General features: G+C 45.2%; 1 protein-coding gene across 4 annotated transcripts in view; it reads left to right on the top strand.

The window, feature by feature from the left end:
- The window catches only part of SPEG (striated muscle enriched protein kinase), a 182,638-nt gene extending 167,994 nt beyond the window's left edge, over positions 1–14,644 (top strand). For all 4 annotated transcript variants that reach the window (XM_075284593.1, XM_075284594.1, XM_075284595.1 and 1 more), the window contains 11 exons: positions 102–242; positions 560–676; positions 1,403–1,570; positions 3,092–3,214; positions 3,427–3,588; positions 4,136–5,234; positions 5,911–6,150; positions 6,734–6,957; positions 7,620–7,695; positions 9,099–9,248; positions 12,497–14,644. In XM_075284593.1, coding sequence (XP_075140694.1) covers positions 102–242; positions 560–676; positions 1,403–1,570; positions 3,092–3,214; positions 3,427–3,588; positions 4,136–5,234; positions 5,911–6,150; positions 6,734–6,957; positions 7,620–7,695; positions 9,099–9,248; positions 12,497–12,710 — 2,714 coding nt within the window. In that variant the 3' untranslated portion in view covers positions 12,711–14,644. The remainder of the gene's footprint in view (positions 1–101; positions 243–559; positions 677–1,402; positions 1,571–3,091; positions 3,215–3,426; positions 3,589–4,135; positions 5,235–5,910; positions 6,151–6,733; positions 6,958–7,619; positions 7,696–9,098; positions 9,249–12,496) is intronic.
- Positions 14,645–15,854: the final 1,210 nt, after the last annotated feature.

The following is a 15,854-nucleotide window of genomic DNA, read 5'->3' on the forward strand; positions in this document are numbered from 1 at the left end:
AAACAAAAGTTGCAAATTGCAACGCACGTCACATTGCCTCAATTTACGCAAAAGCCTGCTATAACCTGTTTAGTAAAGCGATACGAAATCTGTTTTTCCAGATGACCGGAGATCCCGGTGGGACCGTTGGGGGCTGTCACGTAGCAAGAAGGACAAGATGACTTCTCAGCCAAGTATTCCAGCCAGTCTGATGGGTGAAGACGGGAGCATAGTAGGAAGGCAGTACATCCGCAACGAATCAGGTAGGAGATACAGTCTGACTTTTACATCTGCACTGTGTGACAATTTATTTGAGTATTTCACTTTCGTGTATTTCATTTTTTCATGATTTTCCTGAAAAATTCTATTGCAATAGTTACATATATTATTTCATAACGTGGAAAAAAGTGAGCACTAGACACATGTTGTTTTGGTACACAAAAGGCCCAGAATGTTATAAATCGGCAGCCATATTGGTTGTTACCCAGGACGACTTGAAGACTTTCTGCATTGTGGATGTAAATACTCTTCGCTGTCGATATGTCTAACACATCTAACGCCAGTGTTTTCTTCTCTTTAGATTTCCCACCAGTCTTCCACATAAAGCTGAAGGACATTGTGATACTAGAGGGCGATAATGTGTCGCTGTCCTGTCTTCCCGCTGGTAGCCCCGCTCCTCGAATTCTATGGAAGAAAGGTAACTTTGGTCGCCTAATATTGCATGGGGCCACCTGCAGCTACCACTAGGGGAAGCATACTGACGACAGTATGCAATAAGCTCTTCAGCGCCCCTTAGTGGCGGATGCAGGTAGCCAGAATTTTATCATACAACTTTACAACTAGGCAGGAGATTTGGAGCTCTGGGTCAGAAACTGAAGCTTAATATAAAGATATACTATGGACGTGAAAGCACCGGATCTTGGAGCTCGATAAATAAAATAATGGCTATTGACTTATAATGGTCTGTGTGCTTAAAGGGTTAAAAGTAAAGAAAGTGACAGCTCAGGTTGTACATTGTGGTGATGATACGCGTGACATCTGTTCTACAGGACGGATCTCATGTTAGAGCTTAGAACCATCCTGCATTATTAATATCCCGTCTACAACCTCCATATACTGTGCAGAGCAGCCATGTGCATTGAAGCGCGGGCGCCTGTAATGAAACGCACAGACTTCGCTCAGCTGCAGAGTACCGTAGTGCAGCAGAGATAACTTTGTTATTTGTCACATTGGATTGCACATTCACCCACGATGCACAATAGAAACACCCAAGGACACTTTCAGTTCTGCTACATCTGTAGTGCAGTATATTGAATGGGAATGATGTAACATTGCGGCGGCACCCATCACATGTCCAGTTACATGACTGTACGGCTGTGTGCGCTATATAGCGTGCCTAGACTGACTGTTACTCTCTTTTCAGATAAAATGGTCATAGAATCTGGAGGACAGGTCAATATAAGATCCAATACAGATGGACGCCAGATCCTCACCATCACCAGAGCTGGCCAGAGAGAAGCCGGGCTCTATGAGTGCGTGGCAGCCAATGCCCTGGGCAATGCCACCAGCTCCTGCTCGCTAGCAGTGGCACGTACGTATACTTATTACTTCTCTATATCATTCTACCATTCTGAGAAAATATTACTGCCATGGTCTTACTAATGGGATGAGAATTAGGAGACTCCGAAGATAACGGGAAAAGTTTTAAAGTCACTAATGTTCCAGCAAACTTTACAGGTGAATAGGAGAAACCTTGTAATATATCTTATCAGAGAAAAATGCTTCTTTCTCCACTTATTAGGCTTTTTCCACCCCTCTCCTGCAAATTTACAGCTACTTTGAGATCTCTGTTGAATCTGTGTTGGTCTCCAAAGTTAGACTGTAGTTCACAGGGGAATCACATTACAGTTCTTCATAGAAGTCTATGGAGAAGGAGGGTGGAGGAGTCCAGTTAGAAAGAAGCCAAGACAAGGGCACAGATGCTAATAGTACAATTTTGGGTAAGGGCGCATCTTTGAGTTTGCAGATTCATTTTTTGAAACCGAAACTAGATGTGGATCATAAAGAATGAGAAGCTATAAATGTCAGATGGTTTTTTTTTTCCCCGATTCACTCCTGGTTTTGGTTTCAAAAACAGAGCATGTGCCTTTTCCCTTTTGCTGTCTCGTAACTCCTTGTTTCACAGCATCGCTGCTCAGGACTTCTCTTTAAAGGGATTCTACCATTAAACCTTTTTTTTGTGGATAAGACGTCGGAATAGCCTTTAGAAAGTCTATTCGTCTCTTACCTTTAGACGTGGTCTCCGCTGCGCCGTTCCTTAGAAATACCGGTTTTTACTGGTATGCAAATGACTTCTCTCGCAGTGATGGGGGCGGGCCCCAGCACTCAAACAGCGATGAGGGCGTCCCCACCGCTGCCAGAGAAGTGTCTCCAGTGCCGCCTCCTTCTTCGTCCGTCGCGTCATCTTCAATGTCTTCTTCCGGCGCAGGCTTGCAACTTCTTGGCCTCGGGCCTTGAGCAGAGCAGACTAAGCAGGAGCACAGGCCACGGGAAAATGGCCGCTAACAATACTGTGCAAGCGGCCATTTTCCCGTGGCTTGTACACCTGCACAGTCTGCTCTGCCCAAAGCCCGAGGCCTAGAAGTTACGAGCCTGCACCAGAAGAAGACGCTGAAGATGACGCTGCGGATGAAGGAAGAGGCGTCGCTGGAGACACTTCTCTGGCAGCAGTGGGGACGCCCCCATCGCTGCAAGAGAACTCATTTGCATACCGGTAAAAAAACGGTATTTCTAAGGAACGGCGCAGCGGAGACCACGTCTAAAGGTAAGAGATGAATAGCCTTACTAAAGGCTATTTCAACGTCTTATCTACACAAAAAAAAAGGTTTTAATGGTAGAATCCCTTTAATGTACTATCTGGAGCTGCTGCTTCTGAGTGAGTGAGAGAGTTAAGGAGCAGAATCTGCTGTTTTCTCCAAGTGTTGTCTATGGGAGACATCATAGCAACTTGTCTCCAGCACCAGGACTGAGAATTAGACAAAGCACTCAGTCATGTATATGGGGGCTTAGAAGAAAAGTAAAGTTATGTCTCACTGCTATGTTATCTCGGCAGGCATTCCACAGGCTCCTGGCACCCCGGAGATCCCACAGAAATATAAGGACACGGTACTGGTTCTGTGGAAATCCTTTGAGCTGAGCTGTCCCTGCACCTACATCCTGGAATGTGACTTGAATGGTGGGTCGTGTTGGGACCTTGGGGGGTAACGTAACACCTTAGAGTCTCTCCCTAGTCTGAAATGGCTGATAACAGGGAGTTGAAGAGGATGGGATATACTTTAGGATTTATGTCTCACATTACTATTCATTGTACATGATGATAAGACAGATGATATTTTCATTCCAGATCCCATTCTATAACACCATTCATGTTCTTATATGTTTCTATAGGACAAGGGAACTGGAAAGTGATCAGCTCTGACATCAAAGACTGCTACTACAACGTCATTGAGCTGCCGCCCGGCTCCGTCAGGTTCCGTGTGGCTTGCGTGAACAAAGCAGGACAAGGGCCTTATAGCGAAATATCCAAGACTGTTATCATAGATGGAGCCGGTAAGAAGCCAAAATCATCTGCCTATGGGATAGGATGAGCTCAATGTATGTCATGTTAGCATAATGATGACAACCTCTACACCAGACTGATACATTGTAACAAACCAGCAGAGATTTGTGCAGCTGTGTAGACTGGATACAATTCTTAGGTCTTCTCATTCACTGACAGCAAGCAGAGGTCTGGAGTTGAACCTTAACATAAAGAACATATTAGATGTCTTCATTTATACAGGGCTTAATGAGTCCAAATATGAACGAAACCCCAGTCTTCATAATCGACCCCACTGTGTTTTCCCCATAGAATAATATGGGGGGCAAAAATGGAAAAGATGGTGGAAAATGCTGTTTTTTTTTTATTTCTCCTGCATTTTTTCTGGTGCGTTTTGCTACATGTGGCCTGAGCCTTCTATACTTTTTTTGTCTTTAGTCCATAGACTTGCTTTGCTTAGTTTTGCCTTGTGCATGTCCCATAATACGTTCCGAACGTCAGTCTTTAGGGCTATGACCCCATGTGACTCTCATTGTATTTGTATTCTTCCTTTTGTAGACCAAAAACCATCACCTGCCTTGGCTCATCCTGCCCAGAAGGCCCGACCTCTAGTGCCAACAGTATCTACTTTTGGACCGGTTTCTCCTCGGGTCACTTCTGCACCAACAGTGTCTCCTCCAGTTGTCACTACTGCCAAGTTGCCTCCACCCGTTGGGTCTTCTCTCGCTGTTACCTCACCTCCTACAAATACCCCCGCTCCTACCGCTCCAGTACAACCAGTTTCCAAAGGAGCACCCCCTCCAACTCCTCCAAGACGACACAGAGGGCTTCCAACTCCCCCCACAATACATAGGGCTATACCTCAACCCACTGCTAAAGTAGAGGCCCAAAACCAAAGTCTTCCCAATAACAAACTACAGACTCCTGAGCCTTCACCAGGGGCAGTGGTGACTTCCCACGTTTCTACAGTCACAGTATCCGTGAGCCCAGGACAAGTTGTGTCCCATTTAAGAGTTCCACCAGCACCTCCGGTCCAGCAGGTGAAACCTTCCCCTGAACCTGCTGCCAAAACAGTCCCAGTTAAACCTGTGCATGAGGTGAAGTCCCCAACAGAGTCGCAGACGCCTTCAGTAACTTATGTGGCCCCAATTAAACCGTTCCCCATCCCGCAAAGTGCAAAGTCTCCAGTGCCTCAAGAACAACCATCCAGTCCAATATCGGCAGAGCCAAAAGCTCCACCACCAGTGGCTCCAAAACCAATGGCTGCTACTCCTTCAGTTCCAATCATGCTGCACATTCCCCCCTTTAAATCTTCGGCTCTTCCCTCACCAACAAGCCCAACCTCTGGCACCAAACCTTCATTCCCATCTTCTCCCACCAGTCCGGTGTATAAGCCATCCACCCCAACCTCTCCAACATACATGGTCACCTCCTTCATATCAATGCCACCATCATCCCCAACCAAAGAGACGCCCCCTGCCCAAGTTGCTGCTCCAGCTGCCCAGACTGTCCCTACTCGTGTCTTAGTGAAAAGTGTCACCCCTGGTAAGGACGGTAGATACACACCAGGTGGGAGGGCCACGCCATCTGGAAGAGAAAGCGCCCTCCGACAAGGAGTACCACAGAAACCTTATACATTCTTGGAGGAGAAGGCAAGGTGAGTGTCCAAATATATATATCTGGTGTGCACAGGTGAGACACCATGAGAGCAATATCCTAGAGACGAATGGGATGAATGAGAGGAATGAGAAGAATATCCTTGGAAGGAATGAGAGGAATATTCTTAAAAGAAATGAAAGTGAGAGCAATATAGTTTACAAACAGTACACAAAAGGTGACCACAAAAAAGCTCATGACTTTGTCCAGTCCCTCCACGATAAAGAAAGAAAGTGTAAAAGGGGAATAATTTGGCTGTGTCTATATATACACACTATATATATATATATATATATATATATATATATATATATATATATATATGAGACCCAGTGCAGTGAGCTCCCCCTAGTGGCAGCTGTAGGGAGATAGAATTACCATTCGGTTGGGTTATGGGGTCAGCTAGAGCACCATTAGCCCCTTCACCATCCTAGAAAAAATGACGAGTTGAAGACGTTTTCCAGGACTGTAATGCTGGATTACAGCTTGATATATTTCACATGCACTGATACATTGTAACAAAGCAGAATGTTCCCAGCAATAAAGGATACTGAAAATGAGAAAAGAACTGAAACATAAGATCTACCAGAAAGTTGTAGAATTTACATAAGAGGTCTGTACAGCCCTGGATATACAAAATTCTGAACTCAATAGTGATATGAATTGTCTCCCTGCAGGGGGCGCTTTGGGGTGATCCGGGAATGTAAGGAGAATGCTACAGGAAAACACTTCATGGCGAAGATTATCTCCTACGAGTTGGAGAATAAGCAAAGTGTCCTGCAAGAATATGAGGTTCTGAAGTGCCTCCACCATCAGAGGATCCTGAGCCTGCATGAGGCCTATATCACACCTCGCTACCTGGTCCTGATCTCCGAGCAGTGCGCGGGACGAGAAATCCTCTACTGCCTGGTAGAAAGGTAAGAAGATGCGGCCTGTGAAGGTGATGAGTATATACTGTATACAAGAATACTGCCTGGTAGAAAGGTAAGAAGTTGCGGCCCGTGAAGGTGATGAGTATATACTGTATACAAGAATACCGCCTGGTAGAAAGGTAAGAAGTTGCGGCCCGTGAAGGTGATGAGTATATACTGTATACAAGAATACCGCCTGGTAGAAAGGTAAGAAGTTGCGGCCCGTGAAGGTGATGAGTATATACTGTATACAAGAATACCGCCTGGTAGAAAGGTAACAGGACGGGAGCCGGAGCGGGCTGTGAAGGTGATGAGTATATACTGTATACAAGATTACTGCCTGATAGAAAGGTAAGAGAGCACTGCAGCCTTGCAGCGCTGGAGTCCTGGGTTCTAATCCTGCAAAGGATAACATCTGTAAGGAGTTTGAATGTTCTCCCCGTGTTTCTGAGAAGCCACTCCTACATGTCTAACTTAAAAAGTTGTGCCGAGATGCACCTAAGATGTGGCACATTTATGTAGTAATAACCACAGCAGCCATTGATCTATACATCCGTCATTGTCTGCTTTCCTCTCTTGGTCTCTCCAGATTCCGTTACTCAGAGGATGACGTGGTCAACTACATTCTACAGATCCTTCAAGGTCTGGACTATCTCCATGAACAGAAGATCCTTCATCTTGACATTAAACCAGAGAACATTATGGTGTCCTATATGAACACTGTCAAGATTATTGACTTTGGCAGCGCTCAGACATTCAACCCCCTGATCCTTCGTCAGATAGGAAAGCGTGTGGGGACCCTGGAATACATGTGTAAGTAAGACCCCCCACCATGTAACCGATGCAAGAACAGGCCCGGGAAGACCCCTATAACCTGCAGCCTTATAATGTGATGGTATCTGTGGGGTCTGAGCTCTGGGACCTACAAAGATGATGTGAAATAAAGGCGACCCCTCGCCCCTCCTGACACTGCTAAATACTTCCCTACTCCATGAAAACTATTCTGGATCATCTCTGTGTTTAGGAATAAATTTAATAACTGGGTCAGACACATCAGGAGAAGCGACAGGTCCCTCTCCAGTTGCCCCATAATGTCATGTCCCCAAAAACAAACTGAATACTCATCTGTCCCTGTTCCGTTCCGTCTCTGCTGTCAGATGCTTGGGGGAGCAGTGTATTGTAAGTGACATCACTGTCTACATTATGCCTATTGCTCCCAAGACACCAGGAGCAGAGACCAGGACTGAATGGTGAAGCAGGAAGCCGACAACCTCCTGCTTCACCACTACAACTCAGCTGTGTCCAGAGGACGATGATGAGTTGGAGTGTGGACATACCAGGGTGGCCCAGGACTTTGAATGCAGAACTACCGACTCTCCCAAGAAGGCCCCCACTACCGCACTGTATAGAAGAGCGTTATTGATTCTCCTTATACCCTCCCATTTCATTATCTAATAGTTGCTCTTCTCTTCCAGCTCCTGAGATGATAAAAGGAGACCCAGTTGGTGCAGCTGCTGATGTCTGGGGACTTGGAGTATTGACCTATATCATGTGAGTAACAAATCCCCCAAATAAACCCCCAGTATGTAAACAAAGGAAAGCATATGTCCAGCCTTAATGATATTCCTAATTCTGTCACTGAGAATACAGCAGAAGCCGTACTGTACTCTACTGGGCATGCAAACAGCTCTAGAGTATAACTGAGGATCAGTACAGGATAAGTAATGTAATGTATGTACACAGTGACTCTACCAGCAGAATAGTGAGCGCAGCTCTGGAGTATAATACAGGATAAGTAATGTAATGTATGTACACAGAGACTCTACCAGCAGACTAGTGAGCGCAGCTCTGGAGTATAATACAGCATAAGTAATGTAATGTATGTACACAGTGACTGCACCAGCAGAATAGTGAGCGCAGCTCTGGAGTATAATACAGGATAAGTAATGTAATGTATGTACACGGTGACTGTACCAGCAGAATAGTGAGCGCAGCTCTGGAGTATAATACAGGATAAGTAATGTAATGTATGTACACAGTGACTGTACCAGCAGAATAGTGAGCGCAGCTCTGCAGTATAATACAGGATAAGTAATGTAATGTATGTACACTGTGACTGCACCAGCAGAATAGTGAGCGCAGCTCTGCAGTATAATACAGGATAAGTAATGTAATGTATGTACATAGTGACTGTACCAGCAGAATAGTGAGCGCAGCTCTGGAGTATAATACAGGATAAGTAATGTAATGTATGTACACAGTGACTGTACAAGCAGAATAGTGAGCACAGCTCTGGAGTATAATACAGGATAAGTAATGTAATGTATGTACACAGTGACTGCACCAGCAGAATAGTGAGCGCAGCTCTGGAGTATAATACAGGATAAGTAATGTAATGTATGTACACAGTGACTGCACCAGCAGAATAGTGAGCGCAGCTCTGGAGTATAATACAGGATAAGTAATGTAATGTATGTACACTGTGACTGCACCAGCAGAATAGTGAGCGCAGCTCTGCAGTATAATACAGGATAAGTAATGTAATGTATGTACACTGTGACTGCACCAGCAGAATAGTGAGCGCAGCTCTGGAGTATAATACAGGATAAGTAATGTAATGTATGTACACAGTGACTGCACCAGCAGAATAGTGAGCGCAGCTCTGCAGTATAATACAGGATAAGTAATGTAATGTATGTACACAGTGACTGTATCAGCAGAATAGTGAGCGCAGCTCTGGAGTATAATACAGGATAAGTAATGTAATGTATGTACACAGTGACTGTACCAGCAGAATAGTGAGCGCAGCTCTGGAGTATAATACAGGATGTAAGTCTGTAGAAACCAATATATTTGCACTTCCTTTTGTTATTTTGAAAAAAAATTCTAAAGTGAATTAAACAATTGTTCTGCATTTTGTATAGAAATATAAATATATATATTTTATGCTGCAGGCTTAGTGGGCGATCTCCCTTCTTTGAAATGGATGCAGTGGAAACAGAAAATAAGATCCTATCGGGGCGGTTTGACATCTTTAAGCTGTACTCCAATGTGTCTCAAACCGCGTCTCTCTTCATAAGAAAGCTGCTCTCTATATATCCCTGGTGAGTGACTTATGTGGATAGTGAGCAGAAAATACGGGGAATGAGGTTCACATGTAATGGACTAGATAAGCAAGAAAAGGTTTTGAAGAGCTGACAGGTCCTCTATATACTACACCACACAGGACAAATCCTCTATATACTACACCACACAGGACAGGTCCTCTATATACTACACCACACAGGACAGGTCCTCTATATACTACACCACACAGATCCTCTATATACTACACCGCACAGGACAGGTCCTCTATATACTACACCGCACAGGACAGGTCCTCTATATACTACACCACACAGGACAGGTCCTCTATATACTACACCACACAGGACAGGTCCTCTATATACTACACCACACAGGACAGATCCTCTATATACTACACCACACAGGACAGGTCCTCTATATACTACACCACACAGGACAGGTCCTCTATATACTACACCACACAGGACAGGTCCTCTATATACTACACCACACAGGACAGGTCCTCTATATACTACACCACACAGGACAGATCCTCTATATACTACACCACACAGGACAGGTCCTCTATATACTACACCACACAGGACAGGTCCCCTATATACTACACCACACAGGACAGGTCCTCTATATACTACACCACACAGGACAGATCCTCTATATACTACACCACACAGGACAGCTCCTCTATATACTACACCACACAGGACAGGTCCTCTATATACTACACCACACAGGACAGGTCCTCTATATACTACACCACACAGGACAGGTCCTCTATATACTACACCACACAGGACAGATCCTCTATATACTACACCACACAGGACAGGTCCTCTATATACTACACCACACAGGACAGGTCCTCTATATACTACACCACACAGGACAGGTCCTCTATATACTACACCACACAGGACAGATCCTCTATATACTACACCACACAGGACAGGTCCTCTATATACTACACCACACAGGACAGATCCTCTATATACTACACCACACAGGAGAGATCCTCTATATACTACACCACACAGGACAGATCCTCTATATACTACACCACACAGGACAGATCCTCTATATACTACACCACACAGGACAGATCCTCTATATACTACACCACACAGGACAGATCCTCTATATACTACACCACACAGGACAGATCCTCTATATACTACACCACACAGGACAGGTCCTCTATATACTACACCACACAGGACAGATCCTCTATATACTACACCACACAGGACAGGTCCTCTATATACTACACCACACAGGACAAATCCTCTATATACTACACCACACAGGACAGGTCCTCTATATACTACACCACACAGGACAGGTCCTCTATATACTACACCACACAGGACAGGTCCTCTATATACTACACCACACAGATCCTCTATATACTACACCGCACAGGACAGGTCCTCTATATACTACACCGCACAGGACAGGTCCTCTATATACTACACCACACAGGACAGGTCCTCTATATACTACACCACACAGGACAGGTCCTCTATATACTACACCACACAGGACAGGTCCTCTATATACTACACCACACAGGACAGATCCTCTATATACTACACCACACAGGACAGGTCCTCTATATACTACACCACACAGGACAGATCCTCTATATACTACACCACACAGGAGAGATCCTCTATATACTACACCACACAGGACAGATCCTCTATATACTACACCACACAGGACAGGTCCTCTATATACTACACCACACAGGACAGATCCTCTATATACTACACCACACAGGACAGGTCCTCTATATACTACACCACACAGGACAGGTCCTCTATATACTACACCACACAGGACAGGTCCTCTATATACTACACCGCACAGGACAGATCCTCTATATACTACACCACACAGGACAGATCCTCTATATACTACACCACACAGGACATATCCTCTATATACTACACCACACAGGACAGGTCCTCTATATACTACACCACACAGGACAGGTCCTCTATATACTACACCACACAAGAGAGATCCTCTATATACTACACCACACAGGACAGATCCTCTATATACTACACCACACAGGACAGATCCTCTATATACTACACCACACAGGACAGGTCCTCTATATACTACACCACACAGGACAGATCCTCTATATACTACACCACACAGGATAGATCCTCTATATACTACACCACACAGGACAGGTCCTCTATATACTACACCACACAGGAGAGATCCTCTATATACTACACCACACAGGACAGATCCTCTATATACTACACCACACAGGACAGATCCTCTATATACTACACCACACAGGAGAGATCCTCTATATACTACACCACACAGGAGATCCTCTATATACTACACCACACAGGACAGGTCCTCTATATACTACACCACACAGGAGATCCTCTATATACTACACCACACAGGAGAGATCCTCTATATACTACACCACACAGGACAGGTCCTCTATATACTACACCACACAGGACAGGTCCTCTATATACTACACCACACAGGACAGGTCCTCTATATACTACACAGGAGAGAGGACAGATCCTCTATATACTACACCACACAGGACAGATCCTCTATATACTACACCACACAGGACAGATCCTCTATATACTACACCACACAGGAGAGATCCTCTATATACTACACCACACAGGAGATCCTCTATATACTACACCACACAGGACAGGTCCTCTATATACTACACCACACAGGAGATCCTCTATATACTACACCACACAGGAGAGATCCTCTATATACTACACCACACAGGACAGGTCCTCTATATACTACACCACACAGGACAGGTCCTCTATATACTACACCACACAGGACAGGTCCTCTATATACTACACAGGAGAGAGGACAGATCCTCTATATACTACACCACACAGGACAGATCCTCTATATACTACACCACACAGGACAGGTCCTCTATATACTACACCACACAGGAGAGATCCTCTATATACTACACCACACAGGACAGGTCCTCTATATACTACACAGGAGAGAGGACAGATCCTCTATATACTACACCACACAGGACAGATCCTCTATATACTACACAGGAGAGAGGACAGATCCTCTATATACTACACCACACAGGACAGATCCTCTATATACTACACCACACAGGAGATCCTCTATATACTACACCACACAGGAGAGATCCTCTATATACTACACCACACCATATATATTTCCCTTAGTATAATTTTTCCCCCTGGTTTTCCATTTGCAGGAGTCGTCCCTCGATACAGGAATGTTTCTCCAACCCCTGGCTCCAGGATGCTTATCTTATGAAGCTCCGGCGTCAGACTCTCACTTTTACTACCAACCGCCTCAAGGAGTTCCTGGTGGAGCAGCAGAGAAGACGCTCGGACGCTGCCACCAAGCACAAAGTCCTTCTCCGCTCCTACCATGGTACACAGCCCTCAGCTCCTGTCACTCAATGACCCCAGAGGAAGGAGTGTGACAGTAAATAAGGTGGCCACGGAGCCAGAGGTGCTTTCCACTGGATGATGTGGGGCGCCAGCAGTCCCAGGGAGACAGGCGCGGTCAAACAGCAAATACCCTGAGTGTATATAGAGAGGACCCCACACAACCTAGGGTAAGGGGATTCCTGGAGCACTGCTGGTCAACATACCTCAAGAACAGAAGTGGAACCGTCCAGTGAGACTGGGGGACAGAGGCGAGCGAAGAAGTGGGGGTGCATGATGCATGTAACCGACTCCCCACTTCCACAGCAACGACACCTCAGCTGCTACCAGCTCAAGCTTCCACTCTGGACCTCAGTTCAGTGAGACCTTTGGCACCAACCTTTCTGCTGGAAATTCACCTGGATCGTCTTGGACAAGCCTTCGTTTATGCAGATCTTTCCAGGAATTCCTGGTTGAATCAAGTGGTCTTAACAATTCAGAGGGGGCAGATATTACTTGTAGGGTTTTTTGTAAATTAATTTATTTAGATGAGGGTAACCAGAGATTTCTATTACAGGGGCAGCGTAGGTATTTATTAACCACATAGCCATAGGTAGCCGTATCCGTGCGATACTTGTTTACAAAAAAAATAGGATGTTTTTGAAAGCCCATAGGAAGAGCCAAGAAATACCTGGTCAAGGTGAGGAGGAAAGATTGGGGGGGAACACTGGTTTAGGTGGGTGAACTGGTGAATTTTGGGTCTCTACATGTATGAGAGAGAGAGAGAACTAAACATAATGGACAATTTTGGACATTACCTTTGAGGACCCAGGGTCTAACTACCCTTGAAGACCCAATGTCTAACTACCCTTGAGGACCCAAGGCTTAATTTCATTTGAGGACCCAACGTCTGACTGTTTACCAGATCTTGACCTTTTCTTGAATTACTGCCGACCCCTGATTTAGCTATGAGATTTCTTCTGCTCCTTAATATTTTCTTATCCATTTCCTTTGGGTCACCATTGGATCATACTCGAGATGCAGGAGTCTCATCTTCTGTTACTGCACTATATACAGTATATATACATATAGATGATGAATATATATTTATTCAGGTCCCATGATGCATCAGTTTCATCCTATTTTGGGTGGAGCCTAGTACTCATGTGACAGCATTACCAACCGATACTCGTGTCAGGCTCCTCCCTCTTTTTCCTCGTTTCTGCCGACATGAGAAAATCTGTCGCAGCCACAAGTTGCTGCTATGTAGAAGCCATATTGTAACAGCGCAGGTTTTATAGTTTACAGATTTGAGACCCTTCTACTGCCATTTTGGCTGGTCTTATTTGAACTCCCTAATGTTCTTCACCCACCAGGCAAGGTTCCTCCTCTCTCCGACTGATGTCTGGGCCTTGAATTTTTGCTTCCAAGGTCTTTGTGTTCAGTTCTCTCTACAGATTCATACAGTAAGTTCTCGAAATACCAGACAAGAATGAATGTCTGCTGCACAACTAGTGCGGAGTTACATGCACATGGATGAAACACGTATGTAGGGTGTTCTATTGGACTGTGCTGGAGGGAGGATATGAGCTGTCAGCCATGAGACCGTCCCAAGCCCTGGGAGTCACAGACAATCAGGTGGACAATGAGATGTTCCGACAGAAGGACAATTTGATTCTGCTAATCCAGGGGAGGGCGGACAGGCTCCTCCGATGTCCGGTGGCGGTTTGTACATTTGTTGTGGGTGGTCGGTCGCACCCCCTCCGTCCTCCCCCACCCAAGCTGCTCTTGAGCTTCTTATTTATTCACTAACATCTGAAGATGTTTCCTTTATTTAATAGAATTTGTGTTGCTTTCCTGAGTTTGTAATGTCCCCCCCTCCCATTTTTTTTTTTCTGTGTGGAGAAGTTGAGAAGATAAAATAAACTTTGAGGTTGCACGGGACCCCGCGTGTGATCTGTACTGCTGAATCTGTCATGTCTTCTGACTGGTCTTTGGTTACCATTCTTGAGGGGCCTCTAATATTAAAAATCAATATTGGGGCCACACTGACCCATTCTTTACTTTGGGCTCTTAAACATGACCGAGCTTTGTGGCGGACGGAGAGCCTGGATACAAAACCATCTCTTACATGTTTCACTGACCCATACAGCGCACACAATCTTATACATGTAGCAGAAGAATTTATCATAAGACTTTCCTAGAGTCCTGAATAACAAGCAAGTGGCTGTGCAGTATGGGAAAGCTGTGTGGGAGCGATAATGGCGGAGATCAGGAAGAAGCAGATGGAATCGGTGTCGTCAGTGAATGGTGATTCTGTGAATGAAGACAAGCAGCCCTGACTACTGACATTCCTTCCAATACACTGCCTCGCCCGCCCCCTCCTGACACAGGCCATGTCTCCCCCCCTTAGTCAGACACTATATATAACCGGCATGTCCATATGAGGAGGTGTTACTGTCTGCAGTCTCCCCGGCGGCGGGCAGGGGGTGACAGGTGTTTATGGCTGAGAGTAAACTAATGAAATCTGCCACTAATATGACACACAGCGCCCGTCCTCGCTGCACCGACCTAGATTGTTCCATGTGGAGCTGATATAACTTGTGTCTATCAATCTACACTGCAATGGGGCACAGCGGGTGTAACTCGAGGGGGTGCACATGGTGCAGTCACACTTCAGTCCTGGAGATTTAGGGGGCCCTTAAGGTGTGTCCAATATGAGGAGAACAATTTCATTATAGTTGGAGGCCTGATATATTGCATCGGGGGCCAGGAGCCTCATGTTGTGGCTCGGGAAGGGGGGGGGGGGGACATACAAGCACATTGGTTCTTACCCGATGGTACAGAGACAGTCTCTTAATAATACAGTTCACTTGTCTGCAGATTGCTTCCCGAACTAGTGTTGGTCAGGTCTCTGCTTCAAGGCACCAGATAAGAATATCAAGGCTGTTTCGCTGCTTTAGGCCTATTGGTGACTATCAAACACCGCGTTACCTCTGTGGAATCTGAATTTACAAAAAGTACAATCACACCAAAGAACAAAGTCGGGAGCAACAATATCAGCTGGGTATTATTATTATACTAATGTCCATACTACATAAGATTTATATAAAGACATAAGGCAGAGAAGTAATAGCCACAAAACAAAAACACCGCAGGAATGCCACAAGGGGGCGCACA

The sequence above is a fragment of the Leptodactylus fuscus genome, chromosome 8 (genome assembly GCF_031893055.1).
Source record: "Leptodactylus fuscus isolate aLepFus1 chromosome 8, aLepFus1.hap2, whole genome shotgun sequence".
Lineage (NCBI taxonomy): Eukaryota > Metazoa > Chordata > Amphibia > Anura > Leptodactylidae > Leptodactylus > Leptodactylus fuscus.